This window comes from Mustelus asterias, chromosome 10 (assembly GCF_964213995.1).
Source record: "Mustelus asterias chromosome 10, sMusAst1.hap1.1, whole genome shotgun sequence".
Classification (NCBI taxonomy): domain Eukaryota; kingdom Metazoa; phylum Chordata; class Chondrichthyes; order Carcharhiniformes; family Triakidae; genus Mustelus; species Mustelus asterias.
This window is the reverse complement of record NC_135810.1, coordinates 123,461,584-123,481,857: the sequence shown is the minus strand read 5'-3', so window position 1 is coordinate 123,481,857 and position 20,274 is coordinate 123,461,584. Positions and strand designations below refer to the sequence as shown.

Genomic DNA, 20,274 nt, shown 5'->3' with positions numbered 1-20,274 from the left:
AGAATTTCAGACACTGAGTCCCATCCGCCTCTCACTGTGACTACATCTCTGTCCCTCGCCTGACACCTTGTGCCACTTCCACAAGTAACAACGCACATTTTTTTCACTCCATAATTAAACATTCCAAGGTGCTTCACGGGAGAGCGATCAAACAAAATTTGACATTGAGCCACAGGGAGAGATATTAGGACTTGGTGATCACAAGCTTGGTCCTAGAGTTGGAGCATGTTAAAGGAGGAGTCAGAGGGAGAGAAGCAGTGAGGTTCAGGGAGGACATGCTCAAGCTTAGGGTCCGGGTAGCTGACAGTCCAGCTGCCAAATGTGGGGCACAAAGGAGCCAAAACTGGAGGTACACAGAGATCTCAGGGGGCTTTAAGGCTGGGGGAGGTGACAGCGATAGGGAAGGGCAAGGCTGTAGAGGAAGCTATCGAAGATCTTGTTGGACTGAAAGCCCACCTAGGTCAACAAGCACACAGACTGTGCTAGGATACAGAGAGCAGCGTTTTTGATGGCCTTGTGGAAGGTGGTTGGAGAGCTCTGGAGATAGTGAAAGCGGGAGGTCACAAAGGCGTGAATGTTACAGCAGCTGGATGAGCAGAGGTAGCTAACCTTGGTGATGGACAGGACATAGGCCCAGAGGCTCACTTAGGGTCAAATAAGTTGGCGAGGATGCCACAGTCTGGTCCAGCCTAAGACGGTGGCTAGCGAGGTGGTGGGAAGCGAACGGAGTTTGCAGCAGGGACCAAAGGCAATGGCTTCTATAGATAATAGTTGAAAGATCCCATACCTTCTTGACATCACTATGCATGTACTTAGCGATCTGCTTGGCCAGTTCTGTTTTTCCTACATCAAAGGAGAGAAACAAAGTCAATATCTAAGATACATCGTGGGAAATCTCAAAAGATGCTGAAGAGGCAGCTACCCAATCGTCCAGAAAATCCCACTTCACAATCTCAATCATTTTTCAAAAGTTATGTCTGGACTTTTTTCTAGAAGTTTAGTCCATTACCAAACAAACCTGAAGTGACAAGGAGAAAAATAATTTTTATTTTACCGTGAGTTATTGTGACCTGGGGTACTATTTGTTTTACTCATTCATGGCTGGGTCAGCATTTATCGCCCATCCCTAGTTGCCCTCAGAGGGCAGTTGAGAATCAACCACATGGCTGCGGCTCTGGAGTCACATGTAGGCCAGACCAGGTAAGGACGGCAGATTTCCTTCCCTAAAGGACATGAGTGAACCAGATGGGTTTTTCCGACAATCGACAATGGTTTCATGGTCGTCAGTAGATTCTTAATTCCAAATATTTTTGCCATGGCGGGATTCAAACTCGGGTCCCCAGAACATCAGCCGAGTTTCTGGATTAATAGTCCATCGATAATACCACTAGGCCGTCGCCTTCCCCACAGGGAAGAAGATTCTACAGTGACTTTCAAATTGGAATTGGATAAATATTGGAAAAGGGAACATTTGTGGGGCAAGAGTGAAGGACCCTGGAGCTGGGAATAATTGAAAACCATTTTCAAAGAGCCTGCACAGACATGATGGGCTGAATGGCCTCCTTCTGTGCTGGATGATTCCATGCGTTGGTCACTCTTTGTACGAAGAACATAGAATCCCTAGAGTGCAGAAGGAGGCCATTCACCCCTTCGAGTCTACACTGACAACAATCCCATTCAGGCCCTATCCCCGTAACCCCACATATTTACTCTACTAATCCTCCTGACACTAGGTCATTTTTAGCATGGCCAATCCACCTAACCTGCACATCTTTGGACTGTGGGAGGAAACTGGAGCACCCGGAGGAAACCCACGGAGACACTGGGAGGTTGTGCAAACTCCACACAGCCATCGGACCCGAGGCCGGAGTTGAACTTGGGTCCCTGGCGCTGTGAGGCAGCAGTGCTAACCACTGTGCCACCATGCCACCCAGGTTGACGCAGGTACTAAAATTTCACTAGTTTAAATCTCTGCCCTTTTCCACCTTTATACCCCGCATTGAACCAACAAACATCAGCATTCATCCAATCTGTGGGAAGACAGTGGCCTAATGGACCAGTAATCCAGAGGCCCAGAATATTGCTCTGAGGACATGGGCTCAAATTCCACTACGGCAGCTGGTGGGATTTAAATTCAATTGATAAATCTGGGATATGAAGCTCGTCTCAGTAATGGTGACCATGAAACTATCATTATAATAAAAGCAAAATACTGTGAATGCTGGAATCTGAAACAATAGGTTGGGGGGAAGGGATCGAGATGAGGTGACTGGGAGCGAGGAAGTTAGCTCGCAAACAGAGAAGGGTTATAGACAGTGCAAGAGGGAGGATGGACGGGGGATAGAGAAGGGGAGAGCTCAGACCAAAGGGTTGAGATGTGTTTACTTTAGTGCCAGGAGTATAGTGAATAAAGGGGATGAGCTCAGAGCGTGGATCGATGCCTGGAAGTGTGATGTGGTGGCCATTACGGAGACTTGGATGTCTCAGGGACAGGATTGGATACTCCAGATGCCGGGATTCAGATGCTTCAGGAAGGACAGGGAGGGAGGCAAGAGAAGGGATGGAGTGGCACTGCTGATCAGGGATAGTGTCACAGCCGTAGAGAAGGTGTATGCTGTGGAGGGATGGTCCACAGAGTCTCTGTGGGTGGAAGTTCGGAGTGGGAAGGGGTCGATCACTTTGCTGGGAGTTTTCTATAGGCCACCCAATAGTAACAGGGAGGTGGAGGAGCAGATAGGGAAACAGATCCTGGAGAGATGCAGTAATAGCAGAGTTGTTGTAATGGGAGACTTTAATTTCCCAAACATAGATTGGAATATCCCTAGGGTAAGGGGATTGGATGGGGAGGAGTTCGTTAGGTGTGTTCAGGAGGGTTTCCTGACACAGCATTTGGACAAGCCTACAAGAGGAGAGCTTGTACTTGATCTGATACTGACCAATGAACCTGGACAGGTGTCAGATCTCTCAGTGGGAGAGCATCTTGGGGATAGCGATCATAACTCTATCTCCTTTATGCTTGCATTGGAAAAAGAGAGGATCAGGCAAGCTAGGAAAGCGTTTATATGGAGTAAGGGGAAATAAGAAGACATAAGGCAGCAAATTATAGGAGTAAATTGGAAGGAGGTATTCTCGGGGAAATGTACTGAAGAGAGGTGGCAGTTTTTCAAGGAATGTCTGTCTAGAGTTCTACAGGACAACGTTCCGAGCAGACAGGGAGGTGTTGGTAGGTTAAAGGAACCGTGGTGCACGAAAGCTGTGCGGGACCTAGTCGAGAAGAAAAGGAAAGCATGCAAAGGGCTCAGAGAGCTTGGCGAAGATAGGGATCTAGAGGAGTATACGGCTTGTAGGAAGGGACTAAAGAAGGAAATTAGGAGAGCCAGAAGGGGTCATGAGAAGGCCTTGGCAGGTAGGATTAAGGAAAACCCTAAGGTGTTCTATAAGTATGTGAAGAGTAAAAGGATGAGACGTGAAGGAATAGGGCCTATAAAAGGTGAAGGCGGGAAAGTCTGTACGGAACCAGTAGGAATGGCAGAGATGCTTAATGAGTATTTTGCCTCGGTTTTCACAGAGGCGAAGGACCTGGGTGGATGTACTGTGGGCTTGCGGTGGACTGAAAAGATTGGGTATGTGGACTTTAAGAAAGAGGTTGTGCTGGAATCTTTGAATGGCATCAAGATAGATAAGTCGCCGGGTCCGGATGGGATGTACCCCAGGTTACTGTGGGAGGCGAGTGAAGAGATTGCAGAGCCTCTGGCGATGATCCTTGCGTCGTCGATGGAGACGGGAGAGGTGCCGGAGGATTGGAGGATTGCAGATGTGGTTCCTATTTTCAAGAAGGGGAATAGGGATAGCCCAGGAAATTACCAACCGGTGAGTCTAACCTCAGTGGTTGGTAAGCTGATAGAGAAGATCCTGAGGGACAAGATTTATGAGCATTTAGAGAGGTTTCGTTTGCTCAAGAATACTCAGCATGGCTTTGTCAAAGGCAGATCGTGCCTTACGAGCCTGGTGGAGTTCTTCAAAAATGTGAGTAAACACATTGACGAAGGGAAAGAGGTAGATGTGGTTTATATGGATTTTAGCAAGGCGTTCGATAAGGTCCCCCAAGCAAGGCTTCTAGAAAAAGTGAGAGGGCATGGGATCCAAGGGGCTGCTGCCCTGTGGATCCAGAACTGGCTTGCACAAAGGAGGCAGAGAGTGTGTATAGATGGGTCTTTTTCTAAATGGAGGTTGGTCACCAGTGGTGTGCCCCAGGGATCGGTTCTGGGACCCTTGCTGTTTGTCATCTTCATAAATGATCTGGATGAGGAAGTGGAGGGATGGGTTGGTAAGTTTGCTGACGACACGAAGGTTGGTGGGGTTGTGGATAGTCTGGAGGGATGTCAGAAGTTACAGAGGGACATAGATAGGATGCAAGACTGGGCAGAGAAGTGGCAGATGGACCTCAACCCAGATAAATGCGTAGTGGTCCATTTTGGCAGGTCAAATGGGATGGAAGAGTACAATATAAAGGGAAAGACTCTGAGTACGGTAGAGGATCAGAAGGACCTTGGGGTCCGGGTCCATAGGACTCTAAAATCGGCCCCGCAGGTGGTTAAGAAGGCGTATGGTGTGCTGGCCTTTATCAATCAAGGGATTGAGTTTAGGAGTCCGGGGATAATGATGCAGCTATATAAGACCCTCGTCAGACCCCACTTAGAGTACTGTGCTCAGTTCTGGTCGCCTCATTACAGGAACGATGTGGAAAAGATTGAAAGGGTGCAGAGGAGATTTACAAGGATGTTGCCTGGATTGAGTGGCATGCCTTATGAGGGTAGGCTGAGGGAGCTCGGTCTTTTCTCCTTGGAGAGATGTAGGATGAGAGGAGACCTAATAGAGGTATATAAGATGTTGAGAGGCATAGATCGGGTGGACTCTCAGAGGCTTTTTCCCAGAGTGGAAATGGCTGCTACGAGAGAACACAGGTTTAAGGTGCTGGGGGGGTAGGTATAGAGGAAATGTTAGGGGGACGTTTTTCACACAGAGGGTGGTGGGCGAGTGGAATCGGCTGCCGTCAGTCGTGGTGGAGGCAAACTCAATAGGGTCTTTTAAGAGACTCCTGGATGAGTACATGGGACTTAATAGGATAGAGGGTTATAGGTAGACCTAAGGTAGGGATATGTTCGGCACAACTTGTGGGGCCGAAGGGCCTGTTTTGTGCTGTAGTTTTTCTATGTTTCTTCTATGTTTCTAAAAACAGAAAATACTGGAAAATCTCAACAGATCTGACAGCATCCGTGGAGAGAGAAACAGAGCTAACGTTTCGAGTCTGGATGACACATTGATTGTTGGAAAAACCCAGCTGGTTCACTAATATCCTTTAGGGAAGGAAATCTGCCGTCCTTACCCGGTCTGGCCTACATGTGACTCCAGAGTCACAGCAATGTGGTTGACTATAAACTGCCCTCTGAAATGGCCGAGCGAGACATTCAGTTTAAGGGCAATTAGGGATGGGCAACAAATACTGGCCCAGCGACACCCTCATCCCATGGAAGTTTAAAGTTTATTTATTAGTCACAAGTAGGCTTACATTAACACTGCAATAAAATTACTGTGAAAATCCCCTAGTCGCCACAATCCGGTGCCTGAGGGAGAATTTAGCATGGCCAATGCACCTAACGAACATCTCTTTGGACTGTGGGAGGAAACCGGAGCACCCGGAGGAAACCCACGCAGACACCGGGAGAACGTGCAGACTCTGCACAGACTGTGATCCAACCGGGAATCGAACCCGGGGCCTCGGCGCTGTGAGGCAGCAGTGTGCCATCCCATGAAAGAATAAAGAAAAGCTGCAATTTTCTCCGGAGAAATACATTTTATATTAATAAGTAAAATATGCATTTTTGTAGCAGCTTTCATGACCAGAGTTGGGAACACTCCCGCCTCGGAGTCAGAGAGTTGAGAGTTCAAGTTGAGAGTTGAGAGTTCATTCCAGAAAATTGAGCACAAAACTCAAGCTGACACACTCAGTACTGCAGGAGTGCTGCACTGTTGGAGCTGCGAGCTTTCAAATCAGACTTTAAACTGAGGCCTGGCCTGTCCTCTCAGCGTAAAAGGTCCCATGGAACTATTTCAAAGAGTAGGAAGGGAGTTCTTCGCACTGTCCTGGTCAATATTTATTCCTCAATCAATGGCTAGAGTTTACTTTCTGCGACAGGGATCCCCCACAGGAGAGAACTAGTAGGAGCCTCGCATTGCTTCTGTTGTGGGGGAGACCCAAAGTTATGGGGTGGCACGGTGGCACAGTAGTTTGTACTGCTGCCTCACAGCTCCAGGGACCCGGGTTCGATTCCCGACTTGGGTCACTGTCTGTGTGGAGTTTGCACGTTCTCCCCGTGTCTGCGTGGGTTTCCTCCGGGTGCTCCAGTTTCCTCCCACACTCCAAAGATGTGCAGGTTAGGTGGATTGGCCATGACAAATTAACTCTTAGTGTCCCAGGACCTTGGAGGATGGAAATCCCACCCCTCAGCTGTGTTGGTCAATCAGAGGCCAGACACTGCCTTCAGTGCCATTGGAAGCGGTGGCTGTTCCTGGTAATGCTTCAGGTCCTACGCAGAGGATCAGCACTCGGTCCCTGGAGTAAGTGAGTTGGGTGGGATGGGGGATGCAGAGAGGGGGTTGCTGGAGAGTGGGGGAGGGTCGGGGTCATCAGAGAAGTTGAGGCTGGATTCTTTCAGCAACTCCTCCCCTTCCCCTCCACCGACAGTGGGCTCCTCGACTGGGCACTGGCTGCCTGGAAACAAAACGTGACCCTATAGGTTGAGGAGTCTGGGTCTGTACTCGATGGAGTTTAGAAGGATATGGGGAGATCTAATTGGAACTTACACAATACTGAGAGGCCTGGATAGAGTGGACGTGGAGAGGGTGTTTCCTCTAGTGGGAGAGACTAGAACTCGAGGGCACAACCTCAGAGTGAAGGGACGCTCCTTTAAAACTGAGATGAAAATGCAGAATTCTGCACTCTCGTTTCCTTCTCTATGAAAGGTATGTTTTGTCTGTATAGCGCACAAGAAACAATACTTTTCACTGTATGTTAATACATGTGACAATAATAAATTGAATCAAATCAAATGAGGAGGAATTTCTTCAGCCAGAGAGTGGTGAATCTGTGGAACTCTTTGCCGCAGAAGGCTGTGGAGGCCGGGTCATTGAGTGTCTTTAAGACAGAGATAGATAGGTTCTTGATTAATAAGGGGATCAGGGGTTATGGGGAGAAGGCAGGAGAATGGGGATGAGAAAAATATCAGCCATGATTGAATGGCGGAGCAGACTCGATGGGCCGAATGGCCTAATTCTGCTCCTATCTCTTATTGGTCTAATGGTTTCATAAGGCAGGGGGGAAACCCCACAAGGTTTCCTGGGTGGGTTTCTGGAGCCACGCTAGTTCAGAATCAACCACATTGCTGTGGCTCTGGAGTCACATGTAGGCCAGACCGGGTAAGGACGGCAGATTTCCTTCCCTAAAGGACATTAGTGAACCAGATGGGTTTTTACAACAATCGATGATCGTTTCATGGTCACCATTACTGAGGCTAGCTTTATATTCCAGATTTTTAAACTGAATTTAAATTCCACCAGCTGCCGCGGTGAGATTTGAACCCAAGTCCCCAGAGCATTAGCCTGGGCCTCTAGATTACTAGTCCAGTGACATTACTACAACACCACCACCTGCCCCGAAATTTCATAAAGACCGTCATCCTGTAAACATTTTATCTCTGGGAAATCACCCCTCAGCCTTCTCTCTCTTCCAAGGTGACAGGGACCCGGCCTCTTCCACTCTCCATATTTTTTTATGGCCTTGTTAACCTGTGTCATTACTTTGAATCATTTGTGTGAGAGATCCCCTTGCAGGTTAACTCTTTTCCAAAGTAACTTGCAAGCTCTTTATTTTTCTTGCTGAAATATAATACCTCACCGTATCTATGTTGAAATTCATGTGCCAATTATGTGCCCATTTGGCAGAGTTATTAATATTTGCCAGCAGTTTGTTGCAATCCCTCATGGTGTTGGCTGTAACTCCAGTTTGATATCGTCTGTAAATTTAGAAATTGCGTTTCTGATTCCAAATTGTAAGGAATTGAGATGAATTGTGAGTAGCTGGGGTCCCAGCACTGATCCTCGGAATCTAAATACTGCCAAAGGAGCCACGGGAAGAATGAGGTTTGAAAGAAAAAGAAAGAATGAACACATTCCGTGCCGTTTGGAAGAGTCAGCATTCACAGGCTGGGTACACAGTAAATACTGAATGTTTCCCTGCAGAACGCTGGGCCAGTGTAGATTCTGAAACATTGATCACACAGCTGACTAGCCAGTAGCTGCAGGACTTAATAAATATAAAATAAATAACATAAGCAAATCCCCCCCAACCCCCCTGCCCCCTGAATCCCCCCAACCCCTCTGCCCCCGAACCCCCCAGCTCCTGAACCTCCCCAACCCATCTGCCCCCTGAACCCACCCCAACCCCTCTGCCCCCGAACCTGCCCCTGAACCCACCTCACCCCCCTGCCCCCTGAACCCATCCCACCCCCCGCCCCTGAACCCACCGCAGCCCCTTTGCCCCCTGAACCCGCCCCAACCCCTCTGCCCCCTGAACCCGCCCCACCCCCTCTGCCCCCTGAACCCACCCCACCCCCTCTGCCCCCTGAACCCACCCCAGCCCGTCTGACCCCTGAATCCACCCTAGTCCCTCTGACCCCTGGACCCACCCCAACCCCTCTGCCCCCTGAACCTACCCCAACCCCCCCACCCTCTCAACCCATCCCACCCCCTCTGCCCCTGAACCCATCCCACCCCCCGCCCCTGAACCCACCGCAGCCCCTCTGCCCCCTGAACCTGCCCCAACCCCTCTGCCCCTTGAACCCACCCCACCCCCTCTGCCCCCTGAACCCACCCCAGCCCGTCTGACCCCTGAACCCACCCTAGTCCCTCTGACCCCTGAACCCACCCTAGTCCCTCTGACCCCTGAACCTGCCCCAACCCCTCTGCCCCCTGAACCTACCCCAGCCCCTCTGCCCCCTGAACCCACCCCAGCCCGTCTGACCCCTGAACCCACCCTAGTCCCTCTGACCCCTGGACCCGCCCCAACCTCTCTGCCCCCTGAACCTACCCCAGCCCCTCTGTCTCCTGAACCTACCCCAGCCCCTCTAGTCTCTGAATCTACCCTGCCAGTTCGATAACCTCCTGCAGCTAGACAACCATCAGCGGATCTCTGCACCGCTCAAACTCTGACTTCATGAGCATCCGTGATTTTAATCTGAACCACATGAGTGGCCGTGCCATCAGCTGTCACCGTCAAAAACTCTGCAATTCCCTCCCTAAAATTCTCCGCCTCTCTACTCTCTCCTTTAAGGTGCTCTGTCACCCACCATTTGGTCATCTGTCCTTATACCTCTTTATGTGGTTCAGGGTCCAATTCAGTGCCTTTCAATGCATCTGCCTTTGGACAGTATTTGGAGGCCATTTGGCCCACTGACTCCCCGACAGGGCATCTTACCCAGGCCCACACATCTTGGCACACGAAGGGGTAATTTAGCATGGCCGATCCACCTAACACACACATCTTTGGACGGTGGGAGGAAATCGGAGCATGCGGAGGAAACCCACACAGGCACGGGGAGAACGTGCAAACTCCACACAGGGAGTGACCCGAGGCGGGAACTGAACCCGTGCCCCACTATGTGACAGTGCAATTCCTGTGTTGCACAGTGTGAGTGAGTAGCTGCAGTTGGATGAATGACCAAGGGTGTCACTATTGAGCAACTACAATGGCACACATAGACATGTAACGAGAAATGTAAAGTGATATCAGACACGGGCCAGGATAGAGCAACAAATAATTAAAATATTAATAATCAAATCCCAAATCTACTGGTTTTAATGCAGGGAAATAAACATAAAGAAATAATTTGCTGGGCTGTGGAGAGAGTGGGGAGTGGGACATATTGAATCGATTGTTCAGAGAGCCAGCGCAGACACAATTGGCTGGATGGCCCTCACCTGGGCTCCATTATTCTGGGAAAGACAGGTACAGCACGGGGTTAGATACAGAGTAAAGCTCCCGCTACACTGTCCCCATCAAACACTCCCAGGACAGGTACAGCACGGGGTTAGATACAGAGTAAAGCTTCCTCTACACTGTCCCCATCAAACACTCCCAGGACAGGTACAGCACGGGGTTAGATACAGAGTAAAGTTCCCCCTACACTGTCCCCATCAAACACTCCCAGGACAGGTACAGCACGGGGTTACATACAGAGTAAAGTTCCCCCTACACTGTCCCCATCAAACACTCCCAGGACAGGTACAGCACGGGGTTAGATACAGAGTAAAGCTTCCTCTACACTGTCCCCATCAAACACTCCCAGGACAGGCACAGCACGGGGTTAGATACTGAGTAAAGCTCCCTCTACACTGTCCCCATCAAACACTCCCAGGACAGGTACAGAGAAAAGAGGGGCGTACATTAGGTCCAGGCAGCTAAAAACGGAGGGAGCTCTGGAGGAATACAAAGAAAGTAGGAAAGAACTCAATCAAGGAATTAGAAGGGCAAAAAGGGTCATGAAATGTCCTTGGCAGACAGGATTAAGGAGAATCCCAAGGCATTTTGTTCATACGTTAGGAACAAAAGGGTTGTCAGGGAAAAAAATCGGACCTCTCAGGGACAAAAGTGGGAATTATGCTCAGAGCCCAAAGAAGTAGGGGAGATCCTAAATGAATACTTTGCGTCGGTATTCACAAAGGAGAGGGATGTGTTGACTGGGAGTATCTCGGAGAAGAGTGTTGACCCGTTAGAGAAAATCTCCATTACAAGGGAGGAAGTGTTAGGTTTTTTAGGGAATATAAAGACTGACAAATCCCCAGGGCCTGATGGAATCTATCCAAGGCTGCTCAGGGAGACGAGATGAAATCGCTGGGCCTCTGACGCAAATCTTTGTCTCGTCACTAGACACAGGTGAGGTCCCAGAGGATTGGAGGATAGCTAATGTGGTCCCGTTATTTAAGAAGGGTAGGAAGGATAACCCGGGAAATTATAGGCCGGTGAGCTTGACGTCCGTGGTAGGGAAGTTGTTGGAGAGGATTCTTAGAGATAGGATGTATGAACATAGAACATAGAACATAGAACATTACAGCGCAGAACAGGCCCTTCGGCCCACGATGTTGCACCGACCAGTTAAAAAAAAACTGTGACCCTCCAACCTAAACCAATTTCTTTTCGTCCATGAACCTATCTACGGATCTCTTAAACGCCCCCAAACTAGGCGCATTTACTACTGATGCTGGCAGGGCATTCCAATCCCTCACCACCCTCTGGGTAAAGAACCTACCCCTGACATCGGTTCTATAACTACCCCCCCTCAGGGGGGATTTAGAAAGGAATAAACTCATTAACGATAGTCAGCATGGTTTTGTGAGAGGGAGGTCATGCCTCACTAACCTGGTGGAGTTTTTTGAAGAAGTGACTAGAATGGTTGACGAGGGAAGGGCCGTGGATGTCGTCTATATGGACTTTAGTAAAGCGTTTGACAAAGTCCCTCATGGTAGGTTGGTGCAAAAGGTTGGATCTCATGGGATAAAGGGGGAGGTGGCTAGATGGGTGGAGAACTGGCTTGGTCACAGAAGACAGGGTGGCAGTGGAAGGGTCTTTTTCCGGCTGGATGCTTGTGACTAGTGGTGTTCCGCAGGGCTCTGTATTGGGACCTCTGCTGTTTGTGATTTATATAAACGATCTGGAAGAAGGTGTAACTGGGGTGATCACTAAGTTTGCGGACGACACGAAAATGGCTGGACTTGCAGATAGTGAGGAACATTGTCAGAGGCTACAGAAGGATATAGATAGGTTGGAAATTTGGGCAAAGAAATGGCAGATGGAGTTCAATCCAGATAAATGCGAAGTGATGCATTTTGGTAGAACTAACGTAGGGGGGAGCTATACGATAAATGGCAGAACCATAAAGGGTGTAGAGACGCATAGGGACCTGGGTGTGCAAGTCCACAGATCCTTGAAGGTGACGTCACAGGTGGAGAAGGTAGTGAAGAAGGCATATGGCATGCTTGCCTTTATAGGACGGGGCATAGAATATAAAAGTTGGGATCTGATGTTGCAGTTGTATAGAACGTTGGTTCGGCCGCATTTGGAATACTGCGCCCAGTTCTGTTCGCCACACTACCAGAAGGACGTGGAGGCTTTAGAGAGAGTACAGAGGAGGTTTACCAGGATGTTGCCTGATATGGAAGGGCTTAGTTATGAGGAGAGATTGGGTAAACTGGGGTTGTTCTCCCTGGAAAGACGGAGGATGAGGGGTGACCTAATAGAGGTGTATAAAATTATGAAAGGCATAGATAGGGTGAACGGTGGGAAGCTTTTTCCCAGGTCGGTGGTGACGTTCACGAGGGGTCATAGGTTCAAGGTGAGGGGGGGGGGGGGGGGGGGGAGGTTTAACACAGATATCAGAAGGACGTATTTTACACAGAGGGTGGTGGGGGCGCTGCCGGGCAAAGGTGGTGGAGGCGGACACACTGGGAACGTTTAAGACTTATCTAGATAGTCACATGAACGGAGTGGGAATGGAGGGATACAAAAGAATGGTCTAGTTTGGACCAGGGAGCGGCACGGGCTTGGAGGGCCGAAGGGCCTGTTCCTGTGCTGTACTGTTCTTTGTTTGTTCTTTGTACAGCATGGGGTTAGATACAGAGTAAAGCTCCCTCTACACTGTCCCCCATCAAACACTCCCAGGGCAGGTACAGCACGGGGTTAGATACAGAGTAAAGCTCCCTCTACACTGTCCCCATCAAACACTCCCAGGACAGGTACAGCACGGGGTTAGATACAGAGTAAAGCTCCCTCTACACTGTCCCCATCAAACACTCCCAGGACAGGTACAGCACGGGGTTAGATACAGAGTAAAGCTCCCTCTACACTGTCCCCATCAAACACTCCCAGGACAGGTACAGCACGGGGTTAGATACAGAGTAAAGCTCCCTCTACACTGTCCCCATCAAACACTCCCAGGACAAGTGCAGCACGGGGTTAGATACAGAGTAAAGCTCCCTCTACACTGTCCCCATCAAACACTCCCAGGACAGGTACAGCACGGGGTTAGATACAGAGTAAAGCTCCCTCTACACTGTCCCCATCAAACACTCCCAGGACAGGTACAGCACGGGGTTAGATACAGAGTAAAGCTCCCTCTACACTGTCCCCATCAAACACTCCCAGGACAGGTACAGCACGGGGTTAGATACAGAGTAAAGCTCCCTCTACACTGTCCCCATCAAACACTCCCAGGACGGGTACAGCACGGGGTTAGATACAGAGTAAAGCTCCCTCTACACTGTCCCCATCAAACACTCCCAGGACAGGTACAGCACGGGGTTAGATACAGAGTAAAGCTCCCTCTACACTGTCCCCATCAAACACTCCCAGGACGGTACAGCACGGGGTTAGATACAGAGTAAAGCTCCATCTACACTGTCCCCATCAAACACTCCCAGGACAGGTACAGCACGGGGTTAGATACAGAGTAAAGCTCCCTCTACACTGTCCCCATCAAACACTCCCAGGATAAACCAGGAGATATTAGTGGAACCTACAAACAATCAGTGTCAGTCAGTTGCAAAAGCATGGAGAGGTTAGCCGTGCAGCCCAACTTCTGCGCCCATCTTAATTTGGTTTATTTATTCAAACTGACATTGTTTGATTCCCGGCACAATATTTGCTCTGTCAGTGACGGTCCCTTAGCCCTGATTGTCAGAACTTGTTTCCTTGTCTAATGTGGCATTAGAATTGTGTCGAATCTGGGTCGGTAAGTTAATGGAAAAGGTCCTGAGGGATAGGATTTACGATCATTTAGAAAGATGCAGCTTAATCCGGGATAGTCAACACGGATTCGTGAAGGGTAAGTCTTGCCTCACAAATTTAATTGAATTTTTTGAGAAGGTAACTAAGTGTGTCGATGAAGGTCGAGCAGTTGATGCCATATACATGGATTTTAGTAAGGCTTTTGATAAGGTCCCCCATGGTCGGCTCATGAAGAAAGTAAGGAGGTGTGGGATAGAAGGAAATTTGGCCGATTGGATAAGTAACTGGCTGTCTGATCAAAGACAGAAGGTGGTGGTGGATGGAAAATTTTCAGACTGGAGACCAGTTACCAGCAGTGTACCACAGGGATCAGTGCTGGGTCCTCTGCTATTTGTGATTTTTATAAATGACTTGGAGGAAGGGGCTGAAGGGTGGATCAGTAAATTTGCGGATGACACCAAGATTAGTGGAGTAGTGGATGAGGTGGAGGGCTGTTGTAGGCTGCAAAGAGACATAGATAGGATGCAAAGCTGGGCTGAAAAATGGCAAATGGAGTTTAACCCTGATAAATGTGAGGTGATTCATTTTCATAGGACAAATTTGAATGCGGAATACAGGGTCAAAGGTAGGGTTCTGAGGAATATGGAGGAACAGAGAGATCTTGGGGTTCATATCCACAGATCTCTGAAGGTTGCCACTCAAGTGGATAGAGCCGTGAAGGAGGCCTATAGTGTGTTAGCGTTTATTAACAGGGGGTTTGAGTTTAAGAGCCGTGGGGTTATGCTGCAACTGTACAGGACCTTGGTGAGACCACATTTGGAATATTGTGTGCAGTTCTGGTCACCTCACTATAAGAAGGATGTGGAAGCACTGGAAAGAGTGCAAAGGAGATTTACCAGGATGCTGCCTGGTTTGGAGGGTAGGTCTTATGAGGAAAGGTTGAGGGAGTTAGGGCTTTTCTCTTTAGAGCGGAGGAGGTTGAGAGGCGACTTAATAGAGGTTTATAAGATGATGAGGGGAATAGATAGAGTGGACGTTCAGAGACTATTTCCTCGGGTGGATGTAGCTGTTACTAGGGGGCATAACTATAAGGTTCGTGGTGGGAGATATAGGAGGGACGTACGAGGTAGGTTCTTTACTCAGAGAGTGGTTGGGGTGTGGAATGGACTGCCTGCTGTGATAGTGGAGTCGGACACTTTAGGAACTTTCAAGCGGTTATTGGATAGGCACATGGAGCACAGTAGAATGATAGGGAGTGGGATAGCTTGATCTTGGTTTCGGAAAAGGTTCGGCACATCATCGTGGGCCGAAGGGCCTGTTCTGTGCTGTACTGTTCTATGTTCTATGAATATGCAGCACAGAAACAGGCATTTCACCCTTTATGGTCCATGGTGGTACTTATGTTTCACCCAATCTCCCATCTTATTTCATCCACCCACTCTACAAATTCCTTTTCCCTTCACTACCTTCCCAAATGCATCTCTCCCAGTGGTAGTGAGTTCCACATTCTTGCCACTCTCGGGTAAAGAGGTTTTTCCTGAATTCCTAATTTGATTGATTAGCGTCCATCTTATCTTTTGTGTAGAATGACTGGGCGAATGTGGGTAGCACGGTGGCACAGTGGTTAGGACTGCTGCCTCACAGTGCCAGGGACCCAGGTTCGATTCCCAGCTTGGGTCTGTGGGGAGTCTGCATGTTCTCCCCGTGTCTGCGTGGGTTTCCTCCGGGTGCTCCAGTTTCCTCCCACAGTCTGAAAGAGATGCTGGTTAGGTGAATTGGCCACGCTAAATTCTCCCTCAGTGTAACCCGAACAGGCGCCGCAGTGTGGTGACTCGGGGATTTTCACAGTAACTTCATCGCAGTAAGTTACAAGTTAGTCACAAGTAAGCTTACTTGTGACTAATAAATAAACTTTAACTTTAGAGAAGCTGGGAAGGTCGAGGAAGGAATGAGGTGAGTTGTACGTAATTACGAGAGGTTTTAATAGAAAAAACAAGGAGATTGTCATCGACTTCAGGAAGCGTAAAGGAGAACATGCCCCCATCTACATCAACGGGAACGAAGTAGAAAGGGTCGAGAGCTTCAAGTTTTTAGATGTAGAGGTCACCAACAACCTGTCCTGGTCCCCCCATGCCGACACTATAGTTAAGAAAGCCCACCAACGTCTCTACTTTCTCAGAAGACTAAGGAAACTTGGCATGTCAGCTACGACTCTCACCAACATTTACAGATGCACCATAGAAAGCATTCTTTCTGGTTGTATCACAGCTTGGTATGGCTCCTGCTCTGTCCAAGACTGCAAGGAACTACAAAAGGTCGTGAATGTAGCCCAGTCCATCACACAAACCAGCCTCCCATCCACTGACTCTGTCTACACTTCCCACTGCCTCGGCAAAGCAGCCAGCATAATCAAGGACCCCACACACCCCGGACATTCTGTCTTCCACCTTCTTCCGTCGGGAAAAAGATACAAAAGTCTGAGGACACGTACCAACCGACTCAAGAACAGCTTCTTCCCTGCTGCTGTCAGACTTTTGAATGGACTTACCTTGCATCAAGTTGATCTTTCTCTCCACCCTAGCTATGACTGTAACACTACATTCTGCACTCTCTCCTTTCCTTCTCTATGAACGGTATGTTTTGTCTGTACAGCGCGCAAGAAACAATACTTTTCACTGTATCTTAATAAATGTGACAATAATAAATCAAATCAAATCAACGCAAAAGGAGAAACTGTTTCCACTGGCAGAAAGGTAGTTAACCAGAGAACAAAGATCAGGGATAATTGACCAAAAAGAGGCAGGGTAAATGTGGTGATTTTTTTCACACAGCAGGGTACGGTGATCCAGAATGCTCAGTTCAAGAGGGCAGTGGAAGCAGATTCAACACTTTTGAAAGAGAACTGATAAATTCTTGAAAAGGAAAAACTTGCAGTGTGATTGGGGAAGAGCAGGGGAGAGAGTGGGACTAACTGGATATCTCTTTCAAAGCTTTGACAAAGGGTCATCTGGACTCGAAACGTCAGTTCTTTTCTCTCCTTACAGATGCTGCCAGACCTGCTGAGATTTTCCAGCATTTTCTCTTTTGGTTTCAAATTCCAGCATCTGCAGTAATTTGCTTTTATTTTATAAGGGATACATCTGCTCTGTTTTTACAGTCTGTAATGGTGAGCATTAGAATGAGGAGCAGGAGGAGGCCATTCAGCCTCTCGAGCCTGCTCCGCCATTCAATACCATCATGGCTGATCTCATCCCAGCCTCAACTCCACCTTCCTGCCCGTTCTCCGTAATCCTTCAACCCCATTATTAATTAAAAATCTGTCGAACTCCTCCTTAAATTTACTCAATGTCCCGGCATCCACCGCACTCTGGGGTAGTGACTTCCACAGATTCACAACCCTTTGAGAGTCATAGAGGTTTACAGCATGAAAACAGGCCCTTCGGCCCAACTTGTCCATGCCGCCCTTTCCCTAAGCTAATCCCAATTGCCCACATTTGGCCCATATCCCTCTATACCCATCGTACCCATGTAACTATCTAAGTGCTTTTTAAAAGATAAAATTGTACCCACCTCTACTACTACCTCTGGCAGCTTGTTCCAGACACTCACCACCCTCTGTGTGAAAAAATTGCCCCTCTGGACACTTTTGTATCTCTCCCCTCTCACCTTAAACCTATGCCCTCTAGTTTTAGACTCCCCTACCTTTGGGAAAAGATATTGACTGTCTACCTTGTCTATGCCCTTCATATTTTATAGACCTCTATAAGGTCACCCCTCAGCCTCCTATGCTCCAGAGAAAAAAGTCCCAGTCTATTCAACCTCTCCTTATAACTCAATCCATCAAGTCCCGGTAGCATCCTAGTAAATCTTTTCTGCACTCTTTCTAGTTTAATAATATCCTTTCTATAATAGGGTGACCAGAATTGCACACAGTAGTCCAAGTGTGGCCTTACCAATGTCTTGTACAACTTCAACATGATGTCCCAACTCCTGTATTCAATGTTCTGACTGATGAAACCAAGCATGCTGAAAGCCTTCTTCACCACTCTGTCCACCTGTGACTCCACTTTCAAGGAGCTATGAACATGTACCCCTGGATCTCTTTGTTCTGTAACTCTCCCCAACGCCCTACCATTAACTGAGTAAGTCCTGCCCTGGTTCAATCTACCAAAATGCATTACCTCGCATTTGTCTAAATTAAACTCAATCTGCCATTCATCAGCCCACTGGCCTAATTGATCAAGAGAAGTAGTTTCTCCTCATCTCTGTTTTAAATTTGCTCACCCTTATCCTAAAACTATGACCTCTGGTTCCAGATTGCCCCAGAAGAGGAAACATCCTCTCTAATTCTACTTTGTCAATCCCCTTTAGCATTTTGTACACCTCAATTAAATTTCCCTTGTTAGAATCATAGAATCCCTACAGTACAGGAGGAAGCTATTCGGCCCATTGAGTCTGTAGCGACCACAATCCCACCCAGGCCCTATTCCCTTAACCCCACATGTTTACCCTCCTAATTTACCCCTGACATCAGGGTCAATTTAGCACGGCCAATCCACTTAACCCGCACATCTTTGGACTGTGGGAGGAAACCGGAGCACCCGGAGGAAACCCATGCAGACACGGGGAGAAAGTGGAAACTCCACACAGACAGTGAGTGACCTAAGCCGGGAATCGAACCTGGGTCCCTGGCGCTGTGTGACAGCAGTTGGACTTTAACCTGGTGTTGTGAGATTTCTTGCTTTGTACAGGAGCAGCAACACTTCCTTACCTTTATACTCTATTCCTTCGGCAATAAATGCCAAAATTCCCTTTGCCTACCTTATTACCTGCTGTACCTGCACACTAGTCTGCGACTCATGCACCAGGACACCCAGATCCCTCTGCACCGAAGCACTCCGAAGTTTCTCTCCATTTGGGTAATAAGTTGCCTTTCTATTCTGACCAATACACATGACCTCACACTTATCCACGTTAAATTCCATTCTGGCCCGCTCACCGAATCTATTTATATCCATTTGTAAATTTCTTGTTTCCTCATTGCAACTTACTCTCCCACCTATTGTAGTGTTGTCTGCAAATCTGGCTACGGTACATTCTATCCCTGTATCAGAGTCATTGATGTCGATTGCAAATATTTGGAAATAGTGAAGGAGTTAAAAGCTTCTGGTTCATGTTCCTTCTTCTGTAGGGGCCGAGGCATAATCAGAAGAATCTTCTGTGCCAGACAGCAAATGGTTTCAGTGCCATTTCATTTAACAATTACCAATTCCAGACGACCCGAGGAAGAGGAAGACTAGCGGGTGTTCTTCATCCGCCCAACCATTCTCCTTTCTTCGGATAGCTGCATTTAGGCAAAAAAAAAGAGAGAGAAGAGCGAATGAGAGAGGGAAGGAATTATATCTAAAATCGATTCCTCACTATCCCTCCCCCCTCCCCCCCCTTCCCCACCCTACAATTATCACTAAGTATACACGATGTTCTACCGTCTTCATCCCACGCAAAAAGGCACCAGTAACCATTAGTCCATCAGAGATTTCATTAAGGAGCAGAGCCCAGAAGGAGCCAAATTGAGTTTGTATGGATCTCGTGAGCCTGCCCTCACAGTTATGCGGATAAACAGCGTGGTGTCTGCCGAGGCACGCACTCGCCGTTGCCAGGGAGACGGGATCGACAGCGAGTACGGGGTGGGGTGGTGGGGGAGGAAAGGGCGCACACGCACACTCACACAAAACAGAAAGCCACCGGCCGCAACCTTCCAACGCAGAGATTAATAATAAAAAATAATAATAATCTCCTGACATTTTCTTTCTCTGTTCCACTGGAAGGACATATGCTCCATCTCAGGGTGACTCTCTCCACACTGACTGGCAGTGCGCACCAAATCGGATTTCACTAAACCTGAAATGCTTGAATAATAGGAACTTGATTGGATTACTATGATAAATTTATGTCACTCCTTAATCTTTTCAAATGTACCAGAGGATAGAATCCTTTTTATACTCGCTTTCTTTGTCTGTGCGCGTGTCACAACCATTTGCAAGACTTTTACGTGGAAGGTTTAATATTTAGCTTCACTGTTGGGGAAGGGAATCTAACAGTGGCCACTCACCCCCTCCCCGCTCCTCACAACACGGGGCATGGGGAGGAAGCCCCAACAGATATACTTTGTGCTCAGTGTCGGAAATAAACAATACTATCCCCCCGCGAACCCCCCTTCCCACTGCTGTTGGGTGCGCCTCCTGTGACAGGTATTAGTGGTGGCCCAGCGGGATCACTTTCTTGTCTCTCAGTCAGGAGATCGTGTGTGGTCACTCCCGAGCATTGAGCATGCAAGCCAGATGGACATGCTCAGTGCAATAGTGATGGAGTGCTGCACTGTCAGAGGGTCAGTACTGAGGGAGTGCCACACTGTCAGAGGGTCAGCGCTGCGGGAG

General features: G+C 48.4%; 1 protein-coding gene across 1 annotated transcript in view; it reads right to left on the bottom strand.

Annotated features, from left to right (window-relative positions):
• The window catches only part of clpb (ClpB family mitochondrial disaggregase), a 39,619-nt gene extending 20,440 nt beyond the window's left edge, over positions 1-19,179 (bottom strand). Inside the window, exons 1-2 of the mRNA XM_078222665.1 lie at positions 19,104-19,179; positions 788-843 (exon numbers count right to left, since the gene is read on the bottom strand). Of these exons, the coding sequence (XP_078078791.1) occupies positions 788-808 (21 nt within the window). The 5' untranslated portion in view covers positions 809-843; positions 19,104-19,179. The remainder of the gene's footprint in view (positions 1-787; positions 844-19,103) is intronic.
• Between the last annotated feature and the right edge of the window lie 1,095 nt (positions 19,180-20,274).